At 46.2% G+C, this 12703-nt stretch overlaps 1 protein-coding gene across 1 annotated transcript; it reads left to right on the forward strand.

Moving 5' to 3' along the window:
- Positions 1 to 3079: 3079 nt before the first annotated feature.
- Positions 3080 to 4519, forward strand: LOC149357252 (uncharacterized). Its single transcript, XM_089577903.1, has one exon. The coding sequence runs from the start codon at positions 3080 to 3082 to the stop codon at positions 4487 to 4489; it is 1410 nt and encodes a 469-aa protein (XP_089434029.1). The 3' UTR covers positions 4490 to 4519.
- Positions 4520 to 12703: the final 8184 nt, after the last annotated feature.

Genomic DNA, 12703 nt, shown 5'->3' on the forward strand with positions numbered 1-12703 from the left:
CATATTGACAACATATGTTCAAAAGCCGAAACTAAAATGCGGTACATTAGAAGAAAACTGAAACTTGCATCCACAAAAGTAAAACTAACTGCCTATCTCGCGCTGGTACGTCCGACATTGGAATATGCAAGCGTCATATGGGATCCGTATCAGTCAAATCAAACGGATAAGATTGAAAGAGTTCAAAGAAGGGCCGCCAGGTTCATTCTGTCAAAATATAGATATACTGATTCCGTGACTGACATGCTACATGAATTACAACTGCCTTCACTGTCGAAACGAAGGAAGATCGCCAGGCTAAAATTTCTTTATCTTTTACGCAATAATCACTTCAACTGAAACACAAGCCTCTATTTGCAACAGCGTTCGTGTCGCCCTGTAAGAAGCTCTCACAGTTACCAGGTTACACCCATGATGGCCCGTATTAACTGTTTTAAATACTCCTTTTTCCCCAGAACAATAACAGAATGGAATTCCCTGCCTCCGGCCTTTCTGCAAATAGACAATCTCCCCAAATTTGAAAATTGCTTGTACCGTCACTTACCTGAATAGACATCCCTGTAATTTTGTTTTTCTTTTCATACGTTTTGTTTCCCTACTGCTATTTTATGGTTGTAAGCCAAAGTATTTACCCACTAGCGTTTGTACTTTAGGCCTGTATCTGCAGTGCAGGACAGCTGTGTTGCGACAATTGCTGTTTTCAATTTGACTGCTTTGAATTGTGTACTGTTTATACTTGCGGCTGTGTGACTTTAGTTACATATGCATCTCTTTCCACCCTGTAACGGCCTGACGGCTGACAGTATCAACAAATAAATAAAATCATGGAAACGATCAATCCGATAATTTTGGCGCTTGCGCAATGGGCCCTCTAGACATCAACCAACCGGGCATATTCCAGCAACTTCTTGCGCTTGATACGAAAAAAACAAGCGGTCCAGACGGGATCCCTAGTGAATTCTTGCAACGATATGCTAAATGGGTATCATTTTACCTAACAATAATCTTTCGAAAGTCCTAGGCAACCTGTTCACTACCTCAAGACTGGCGCAGCGCTGTTGTGATTCCTGTTTTCAAATCTGGCAGTCGAAGTCAAGTTACCAACTATCGTCCAATATCGCTCACTTCGGTGACTTGCAAGGTTATAGAACACGCTATAGCAAAGCACATCATTTCTTTCTTGAGGCGAATAACTTCTTCTGTTCGTCACAGCATGGATTCCGAAGTGGTTTATCCACTGTTTCACAGCTCATTGAAACGATTCATGATTTCTGTGCAGCTTTAGATGCCCGCGAACAAACTGACGTTATCTGCATAGATTTTGCCAAGGCATTTGATAAGGTTCCGCATAGTAAACTGCTGTTTAAACTTTGGAATGCAGGTATTGATTCAGATATTGTGAACTGGATTGCAGCTTACCTGAGTGACCGTGTACAGTTCATCCGCATTGGAAACCACATGTCTAGTTGATTTGATTTGATTTATGGGGTTTAACGTCCCAAAGCGACTAAGGCTATGAGAGACGCCGTAGTGGAGGGCTCCGGAAATTTCGACCACCTGGGGTTCTTTAACGTGCACTGACATCGCACAGTACACGGGCCTCTAGAATTTCTCCTCCAAAGAAATTCCAGCCGCCGCGGCCGGGATCGAACCCGCGTCTTTTGGGTCAGCAGCCGAGCACCATAGCCACTGAGCCACCACGGCGGCCCACATGTCTAGTTCACTAGAAGTTCTGTCTGGGGTTCCACAAGGGTCAGTATTGGGGCCGTTATTGTTTTTGGTTTATATTAATGACATTCCTAGTGTTGTTGAATCACCTGTAAAAATCAAACTTTCGGCTGACGATTGCCTAATTTACTCTAGAGTGACCGATTCAACTGATCAAATTAAAATCAACCGATGCCTTCAATGTTTATATGACTGGTGCGTAAAATGAGGAATGAAAATTAATTACTCTAAGTCGACGTTTGCTCATATCACAAGAAAGAAAACCAAGCTTTCCTTTGATTACAAAATTGGTGAAAACTCCTTGTCCAAAGTACGTAGCTATAAAGGGACACTGAGGAGAAATTGAAGTTCGCTTGTATCGACAGAATACCAGCTCCTGATTACAAAAACGCCACTCATACTGACAAAAAAGCTCTTGCAACATAGAAAAGAGCAAGAACCAAAATACAGGTATCGCCGCCACAGCCCAAACTCGCAAGTACAAGCGTGGTGACGTCATACACTCTTAGAAAAAAAGGTACTGAAAACGTATTAACGGCTGCTGTTACCTTTTTTTAACCCTTACTACCTATGTTCTATGTTGCTACGACCTTGTTACTACCTCGAAAGAAAATTAAGTAGTAACAAGGTAGTAACTTCTGCTGTTACTACGTTTTTTGGCAGTTACTACACTTGTACTACCTCATTATAACCCTGGTAGTATCCATTACTACCTAGATCTGGAAATGGATGATCGGAAAATGCACATGTACGTATACTAACATTCCCGGTGACAATGCTACTCAATGCCCCATGTTTTTATATAATGAAAAGGGTTTCGTAATTGACTGCAAATCTAACAAAATTGCCAGTGCTGTTTTTTGTTTTCAATACAATATACGCAGCGCGTATGTGTTCCATTCTTTAGTTTGATTTCTTAATCGCACTTTTTCACCAACCTCAAGCTATTGTGCCTGACTTGTGCTCATTTTTCCTTCTGGTTTACTACAAGATGCACAAGAATGGGCGTTGAGTTTCTGGTGTCATGTTCATGCACTCCTTGTGACACATTAGAAAGTCACCACGAAGTCAGGTATTCATGTCTTTCGACAATAAAAACTCAGCAGAGACTCTTTTTCGTTAACACAGAAGATTTCCTTGTGTCATTGGCCATCAGCCACTGAAAGGTCCTTCTCAACAACATTGTTGTCCCGTGCGAGAATGTAGATGCTGCTGCTACATTTACAGGCAATGGAAAGAACAAAAAACAACTGTGGCTGCACATATCAAGCCACATAAGTTGACAGGTTAACGTCTGGTGGCGTAAAAAGGAAGAAGAGGAAGAAGCCGTTCTGTGCGGCTGTGCTTCAACATGCTCCTAGCTGGAAACAGCGCATCGGCCGTTGGCCGAGGTCTACCGACGTCTCAGGACACTACGGACTCGTACAAAGTTGTACTTCCCCGATTGCCTACCGGTAATGTTGTCCTTAATACCGTTTTCCTGCATGCTGACCTTAAGGGACGCCCGTACCGAGCACCTGACTTCCGTGACGCACTCGCACAGATATTGGATCTCCGGGAAATTTTGTGCATTGGTCAATACCAAATGAGCCACATGTGGATGGTTACCTGCGAGAGTAGTTCTTCCAAACAGAAGCTTGTTAACAAAGCGGAGTTTCCTGTCAAAGGACTGCGGTGCATGGTGTTTGACCCGGATACTAAGAACGTCAAGGTTAAGCTCCTTTGGCTTCCCCGCTATATGGAACACCGGAGGATTGTGGAAGCATTAGAGCCTTATGGCACGGTTCAGTCTGTGGAGCGTGAAAAGTGGCGGTGCCCAGGGATGGAGCATATGGAAACGGCGAACCGTGAAATCTCCCTCACACTCAAGGATGGAGTGTCAGCAAGCACAATCCCACAAACACTTAATGTTTATGGAGTGCAGGCATTAGTCCTTATCCCAGGGAGACCTCCACTGTGCCTCCGATGCAGCCGGGTTGGGCATGTACGGCGCCAGTGTCGCACGCCTCGATGCACCCAGTGCCGACGCTTTGGCCATACTGCAGAGAACTGTGTCTTGAGTTACGCTGACAGGCTGCGTCAAGGCCAGTGGTCACGGGAAGATGACGTGGCATCCGAACACATCATGGATGTGTCTGAGGTTGTCGACGCGACCGGAGAACTAAGTCGTGAGCATCGAATAGATGGGGAACAGAAGACTTCAACACCTCAAATCAACACGGAATCTGAAGCGACTGGCCATCTAGCATCCGCGCCTCCAGAACGAAAACCGCCGGACCCGGGCCCCCCCGTGAGTGCTTCAGAGACTGCTGTGCTTGCTACACAGGAACACCTCGTCGCCACAGGTCAACGTCCGGATATGCCTCCTGTGGAGTCAGTCGAGGCGATACAGCCAGTGAATGCTCGCCGATCCTCCTCTGTTGCTGATTCTGCTTCGTCGTTGGAGGGTAACGGTGAGCCGTGTGTGGCATCGATGTCTGGCGTGTCCGGTTCTCTGTCGGCTGTCAGTGTGGCAGCGAGTGATGTGCTCCCCTCGGGTTCGTGGGCCGAGGCCTTGGCTGTCTCAGAGGAAGACATGGACAGCACCGCCCCTTTGAAACGTCCAGCAGATGCTGACGAGGTGTGTATCGATGGCGCTGACCACAAGGCACAATGTGTAGAGGCCACGGGAAGGGTGGTGTTAAAGAGGAGGGCGATGTCTGCCCGAGAGGCCGCCAATTTGGAGGCGGGCCACCCCATTCCAGGGGATGGCGTTTGTTAAGACTGGCACCAAAAATGGCGAGCGTCGCAGCATATCAAGTCGCTACCCTTAACGTTAGGGGTATGCGTAATCGTAGGAGGCAACCGCAGGTACGGCATCTCTTAAAGAAATGGAGTGTGTGTGTAGCCGCTATCCAGGAAACAAAGTTGTCCTCTGATGAAGAGACAGCAGCTGCTCTCGAGCCTTTTTTGTCGGAATACAACATTATTGTTAGCCACGCGAGAGGCTTATCCGGAGGTTGTATGCTATTCCTGGCGAACACGCTAGAGATGACAGCCTTGTCTTATTGCATAGATGACGAGGGGCGACTTATATGCTGTGATCTCACAATTTCAGGTGTACAGTGGCGGATTATTTGTGTTTACGCCCCCACAAAGCAGCGCGATAGAAGGCTTTTCTTTCTGTCATTAGTTGAACATTTGTGCACGGACCGCAAAATTTTATTGTTGGGAGATTTTAATTGCGTTTGTAGGGATGAGGACCGATCAGTGGTATGTAAGAGATACGACCCTAGTGCTGCATTATTTACCGACTTGGTTTCTGAATATAGTCTTGTGGATGTGGGACAGGAAAAAGGCGACAGTATACATTTCACTCATTTTCAGTTTCCCTCTAATGCTCGCCTTGACAGAATTTACGTTTCTGTAGACGCGTTAGCAAGTGTGTTTGGCTACTGGGTGCGGCCCATCTTCTTCAGTGACCACTGTATGGTGTCTCTTCAGATAGGGAGGTACACTCGGCATGTACTTCACCCTCGATGGGAGTTGTGGAAGATGAATAACTGTCTGCTCTCAGACGAAATCTATCAGTGTGCTGTACCTACTTGTTTGAAGGACGTATGGTCACGCCGTGATCTGTCTGTTTTTCAAAAGTGGGACTTGTTTAAACAGGAGATCAAAAACTTGGCAATTGAGGCCTCAGCAAGAATCGCTTTCCTGAAGAGACACCACCTTCGTGAGCTTGGGCGCACCCTAACAGAGCTACATGAGCTAGAGAGGGTAAGCCCGGGTGCCTATCTCGAAGAGATTAATGACGTAAAAGCAGAGCTTCAAGAATTTGCGACAGAAAGATATAAGGGGGCCTTCATACGATCTAGGTCCCGAAGGTTTCTTGATGAGCAACCTTCTCGACGGGCCCTGAGTGATGAAAGAGAGAATGCTCTTGCGAAGGAAATATTGGAAATTCAGTATGGTGATTGCACATACAGCGATGCGCCTGGTATTCTTGCTGCTTTCTTCGACTATTATCGGAAGCTGTTTGGCAGTTGCGAAGATCCAAATCAGGGTTTCGATTACAGTTCCTTACTCGGAAACTTCCCTTGACTTGGCGATGAGAAGAGTGCTATAGTGAAGGGACCTATCACATTGGATGAAATTCAAACAGCCATTTCTGCCCTGCAGAGCCAGAAATCTCCTGGGCCAGATGGTATTACTAGCGAATTCTATAAAACATTTTCGCCTTGCCTAGCGCCTGTTTTGATTGAAGTTTTCCAAGCATCTTATGATGTGGGTGGCCTGCCTCCCACTTTCTATTCTGGGCACACAATATTAATTCCCAAAAGCAAAGATACTAATCGGTTGAAAACTGTTGAGGGATATCGTCCAATTTCCCTCTGCAATGTTGATTACAAAATTTTTGCCAAGGTTCTTAGCAGTCGTCTGCAGCTCGTCATTATGGACTTGATAGGTTCGCATCAGGTCTGTGGTATTAGAGGCCGCAGTATTCAAACACATATCCACATTGCACGTTCAGTATTAGAGACAGTATCAGATGAGACAGGCCAAGTAGCTCTGATTCAAATTGACTTGGCGAAGGCGTTTGATAAAGTTCGGCACGATTTCTTGTTCGCGGTCTTGGAGAATGCAAATATTGGTGACGTCTTGCTCAAAGGCATAAGGCTGTGCTATAAGAACTCCTATACAAGGGTTATTGTTAATCAGGAGCTAACGAAACCAATACCACTAGAAGCATCTGTTCGTCAAGGATGTCCACTGTCTCCATTGTTGTTTGCCCTATATCTGGAACCCCTCTGTCTCGGTATAATTAACAGCGCAGCTATCCGCGGTTTCTCTCTGGCTCAATGTGAAGTTAAAGTTTTAGCCTACGCTGATGATGTCGCCCTCTTTTGTTCTGACAAAAAGAGTGTACTTGAGGCTCTAAACTTGACTAAACAGTTCTGCGATGTATCAGGCGCGGCTCTTAATTTAGAGAAATCCAAAGGCTTTTGGTTGGGTTATTGGGGAACTAAGCCAAGCCAGTTTGGTGGCATATGCTGGGACTGTAGCCCTCTTGAGTACCTAGGCGTTCCGCTGCATCAAGTTCGCAACAGTACAGCCTACTGGGATTCACAAATTGTAACTCTACGGCGGCAAACACAGGCTCGGATGGGTAGGGAACTCTCAGTGTTTGCGAGGGCGCAGGTCTGTAACATATTTTTGTTTGCAAAGCTCGCGTATGTCCTTCAAGTCCTGCATTGTGCGAGGAGGAAGGTGCAAGCAATACACAGAATATTTGCAACATTCATTTGGCGCTCTCAATGGGAGCCCATGAGGCGTGACAACTTGTTCCTTCCCTTAGAGGGTGGTGGAGTGGGCCTTGTTCACCTGTTCGTGCATCAACTTGTTTCCCGTTTTTTCTTTTTCAAATCGGCAAACCACCCGTTTCTGGTGGCTGTGGTCATTAGGCGGCTTAGTTTTCATTTGCCTTACTTATTCGCACCGACTGTGCAGGCTCGTGAGGGGACTTTATGGGGATTCCTTAAGGAGGTTGCTGACACTTTCAATTTCCTCACTGTGCGCTTCTCTTTAGATTACCTCTATAGCCTCTCGAGAAAACAGATGACCCTGGCTCTCACTGAGTCTTTGTTCCCAACACCATTGTATCGGCAGCCTTATCTGGGGTCTTTGGACATCAGTGTTCTAAAGCGTGTTAGGCGGATGTGCATTCAGGCAGCCGCTAAAACGTTCTTTTTTAAACTACATACAGCGACGCTGCCTGTCAAGACATTTCTTAATGACAAGGGGATGTTTGTACCCTGGAATGTGAATTGGCGTCTGTGTAACGTGCCTGAGACAATTGATCATTGCTTCATCCTGTGCCGTGATGCCATGTTCTTTTGGGACATACTTCAACGAACTCTTAAGAAGGACATTGAAATTACACCATACACTATTAGATTTCTGCCTGTTGACAAAAACTCTGTTGTGCCTTATGATCTGTTTGTGTTGATGGGACTATTCAGTCTTTGGAAAAGCCGTATGATGGACAGGCATGCCGAGCCACCAAGATCGTCCAAATCTGTGTTTCGTGAACAGTGTGCTTTGGTGAGGAGTGTATATGCTGCACGCGAAGAACCTCCAAGCTGGCTGCCGTGCCTAGATGCATGTGTGTGCCTCCCTGAATTTTGATGTTTTGATGGGGATGCAGTGGTGAGTTAGGGCTATGGCGGGCTCCTATTAAGCAGCCCGGTAACTTGAGACGCGAACCAATCTGATTGATGTTTTCCTCCTTTCTATGGAAGTTCTTCCATGCAATAAAGAAAAAAAAACTGGTGGCGTAAAAAAAAAGTCGTAGTGGTTAGCGTGGTGGGATAGAGAGTCTAAGGTCCGCGGTTCGAATCCTCGTGAAAGGAAGCAATTTTTTTTTCTTTTTTGTTTTTGCTCCAGTTTTTTTATTTTGGCTCTTATTTTGCACTATTATTATCATATAGGCATAAGATCCTAATGTCAAGTCATTATATTTTTTCTGAAGGTGTTTTCTCTCCAGAGGTAGTAAATGTTACTACATTGCAGTTACTACATACAGTTACTACCTAGGTAGTCATATATGTGACAGTCGTTGCTACCCCAAAATGTAGTAACCTCAACTACCTTTTTTTAGAGTGTAGGACAAAACAGTGTTGCTAGAACCAATGGTTCTAGCAACACTAAGACACTAGAAGCCACGAATCACTGAGGTGCAACCAATGCATGCGCAAATCTCCTTGACATCGCCAGATGGCGCCACGTACCCAGCAGCTACGCGCGCGCCTGCAGCATCGGGACCAATCAGCGCCTGCTCACCAGCGGTAGGCGGGCTCCCGGTATTCCGCTAGCGGTGACAAGGTACACGGTATGCTAAAGGTGTCTATTTGCGAGAACTTCGTTGACGACTTCCAGAGCGGGATCCATCGTAACGCTGGCAAAACGGCGGTGCAAACGTAAACGAAGCTATGGTAGCGACGGCCGCAATAGCCGATAGATGCCTTCGACGTGCGGCCGGCGGTAGCTTTCTTTTCGGCTGCTGCTAGGCCGCACTGCTGGCCGCCAGAAATCACGGAGTCTGCGTTACATCATGTGCACGTCATGTTTCACGTCACTTAGTCCTGTGTCGTCATAGGAGAATTCCAAGCTTGAATCAGAGCGGCGGGAAAAAATTTTCAACTTCGAATCCAAATTTCTTAGAAATAAATGCATCTTTCGCTGCCGGCCGAGTGGCAACAAAGCCATGAAATGCCGAACTATCGGATTTTGCTTTAAAAAAAATATTAATAGAGCTCTCCTCACTGTCCCTTTAAGTATTTAGGAGCAATCATTCAGGACGATCTGTGCTGGCGCATCCATGTAGAGGAAGTCTGCTCTAAAGCCTATCGAAAACTATGGTATTTGAGAAAAAAATTACAGCATGCACCAAAAAAAGTGAAGTTAACTGCATACAAGACATTTATCCGCCCGGTTTTGGAGTATGCCTCCTCAGCTTGGAGCCCCCACCAAGTGTACTTGCGAGATAAACTCGAAAAAATTCAGAGAACCGCAGTGCGTTTTGTATGTTCGCGTTATCGGAAGACCGATTCTGTAATCTTGCGACCTGGAACTGCTCGAAACACGACGAAAAAAAAACAAGGATTGAAACTGTTTTTTCAAATAACCAGGAATCAACTAAAAATAAGCAAAGAAACATATATTCACACCCCCCCCCCCCCTCTAAAACAAAGTGCGCGTTTAAACCACAGTGCCGCAATACGGCCGTACAGAGCCCACCTATGTGCTTTTCAAAACTCTTTTTCCCCCATGTATTATTATGTGGAATGGTCTTGCGGAATTCATTGTCACAGCTGAAAATGTCAAAGAATTTGAGAACCTTTTGGAATTATATTACAGGCAACAGGGGAATTGACAACTGATCATGCTGTTGTTATGATTTCCCTCATCTTTGTTTGTTAAGTTGTTAAGTATTCGTGTTTTGATTATGTTTTTTGTGTCTTGTCGGTGCCTGAGGTTTTTGTTCCTCGATAATTAAAATAAAAACCTCTCCTGTTATGGCCCTCAAGTGAGGGCTACAGTATTCCCAAATAAATAAATAAATGCAATGGGTCTTTCACTCCCATTAGGCAATTTTTGCGAAAGGACTGCTCCGAGTCTATGAGGGCCAGCATCACATGTTAGACGTACTTCCAGGCTTGGGTTGTAGTACACGGGTACAGTTTCTGAGGCTATAATCTTCTTTGCTCGCTGGAATGCCACATCACTCTTTTGTCCACTTCCATGGTGATGATTTCTCCAGAAGTGCATACAGTGGTCTGAGGAGGTTGGCACTGTCAGTAATGAACTTCCCATAATAATTCACAAGGCCAAGGAACGACCTCAGCTCAGACGTGGACTTGGGTGTAGGAGCGCCCATCACTGCCCGAATTTTGTTCTCTGTCTTGTGCAACCCGGTTCCGTCAAGCTTGTAACCACAATATGTTACAGAGTCTTCAAAGAACGAACATTTCTGGAGTTTAGCTCTGAGCCCATACTCTTTCAGTCTCCTGAGCACGGGTGCTAATTCTTGAGATGAGAATCTTCTGACTCACCAGTGACGAGAATGTCATCTTGAGTAGCATGGCACATTGGGATTCCCTGCAGAATTTGATCTATTGTTCTCTGCCACACAGCTGGTGCAGGAGAAATGCCAAAAATCATTCTGTTGTACTGATACAGCCCTTTTTCTGTGTTGATAGTCAAGACCGGCTTGGACTCATCGTCTACTTTCATTTGTAGGTAGGCTTGTCTCAGATCTATCTTTGAAAACTTCTGTCCTCCTGCTAACTTCGCAAAGATGTCCTCAATGAGGGGTAAGTGACACTGATCCACCACCAAGTGAGGGTTGATTGTGGTTTTTAAGTCTCCACATATGCGGACAGTCCCATTTGCTTTCACTACTGGCGCTATGGGCGTGACCCAATCCCTGTGATTCACTTTTGTCAGGATACTTAGTGCTTCCAACCTTTCAAGCTCAGTGTTGACTGTCTCCTTCAAGGGACAGGGCACTTGTCGTGGCCTGCAGAACTTTGGTTGAGCGCCACCTTGAAGATGCAGTTTCAATTTGAACTGCTTGAGTTTTCCAATGTTGTCATCGAAGACGTTCCTGTGCTCTGCGAGGATCTTGTTCAGTTGATCTACACGTGGCCCCAGTTGGTTGTCAGTCCTCAATACACTGCTCAGTTCAAGAAGGTTGAAACGATTAATCCAGTCTCTTCCAAAGAGTGGAGGTCCTGGATTGTCGACTACGAAGAACTGCACGCGTTGCGTTGACTTTCCAAACAGGACGTTGGTTGTTGCCACTCCGTTAGGTCTGAAGGCTTGACCCGTCAGCGTTTTGAACCGTACTGAAGTTCCCTTCAGAGGCAGATGAGAGAGGTATGCTTCGTACGTGGTCCGTGGCACAAGAGAATACTTGGATCCAGTGTCCATCTCCATTTGCAATGCGTGCCCTTCAATCTGGGGCTTCAGCCAGATCGGACTGCTTTTGTTTCCATCGTCGACATGTGCCAGAAGTTCAAATGCATCACTGTCTTGTTCAATGGCATGCACTTGACTTTTTAAAGGCTGCCTATTCTTTTTGTAAGTAAGGCTTGACCGGCGTGGTGCTCTATTGGCGTCACTTGACTTGCTTTTACACGCGGTACTTACGTGGCCAATTTTATTGCACTTGTGACAAACACTTGTGAGAAATTTGCATTCCGACGGTTGATGCCTCTTGCGGTCACACCTGTAACATCTTCGCGCCTCCTTCTCAACTTGTGCAACGGAGGCTGGCACTTCTTCCCTTCTTTTGAATTCGGCGATGTCCTTCACGGCAAGTTCATGTGCTACTGCTTCGTCAAGGGCGTGCTTAAGCGTAACCTTTTTTGCGGTTAGCAACCTCTGCTGGACTTGGACGTAGCGAAGACCGCACACAAATGTATCCCGCAGTGCCTGGTCCAAAAATGAGCCGAAGTTACAGTTCTATGAAAGCCACCGCAATTCTGTCAAGTACTCGTTAGCACCTTCTCTCTGCAGAGGCTTGTAGAACCGATGTCGCTCAGACATTTCAAGTGGCACAGGTGGAAAGTAATCTTCCAAGCACTTTTTAATGTCTGCGTACGTTTTCTATGAAGCTTTGTTCGGCGTGGTCAGCTTGCGAAGGATAGCGTTAGTTTTCGCTCCCATGCTCGTAATTATAGCCGCGACTTTCTTCTCTTCCGGTAAGCTATTGAGCGCGAAGTATTCGTCCGTCCTTTAGATGTACGACGACCAGTCTTCAACATGGTAAAGTAAAATCTTTTAGCGCAAAACGACTAAGAAAGGACGGGGACAAAACAAAGACACAAAGGAGCGCTACTCTCAACTTGAGAGTAGCGCTCCTCTGTGTCTGTGTTCTGTCACCGTCCTTCCTTAGTCGTTTTGCGCTAAAAGCTTTTACTTTACCAAGATGAACCAACTCGCCCAGCAGAACGTGTTACTGAACAGTCTTCAATAGTGTCATCGAAACTGTCGAGCTTACCAATTAGCGCTGCTTGAGCTGCCATTGTTTTCTCCCGCACAGCGTAGGGTTCGCGGAGTTAGGCTTGACACTTCGTGTTTGTCGTTGCTCTTCTTACGGTTGCCAGTTACTGTCGCTCGACGTGGCGATCTTCAGGGTGTACTTGGAGCGTTCTTGATCCGGTCCTTGTCGCCATTTGCTGTGTCTGCACTTCTTTAATTACACAACTAAGAACACGATACAAGACTGATAGGCAACTTGGGAGCCATGCCGGCTGCACACCACACACTCACGGCGTCTTGGAGGAAGGAAAATTAGAGAGGCCGTCACGTGACATTTTGTGAAGCCGGAAACAAGCTCGACGCCATCTTGTCTGGGCTGACGTCATGCTGACGTTTCGCCGCCGCGCTGATTGCGCGCGCGTTTCAAAGCCAACGAAGGAGCGTGCTA

This window comes from Amblyomma mixtum, chromosome 3 (genome assembly GCF_055824585.1).
Source record: "Amblyomma mixtum isolate Tamu chromosome 3, ASM5582458v1, whole genome shotgun sequence".
NCBI lineage: Eukaryota > Metazoa > Arthropoda > Arachnida > Ixodida > Ixodidae > Amblyomma > Amblyomma mixtum.

Excerpts from the sequence above, each read along its gene's own strand:
- LOC149357252 (XM_089577903.1), top strand. The coding sequence starts at position 3,080 with ATGCTCCTAGCTGGAAACAGCGCATCGGCCGTTGGCCGAGGTCTACCG.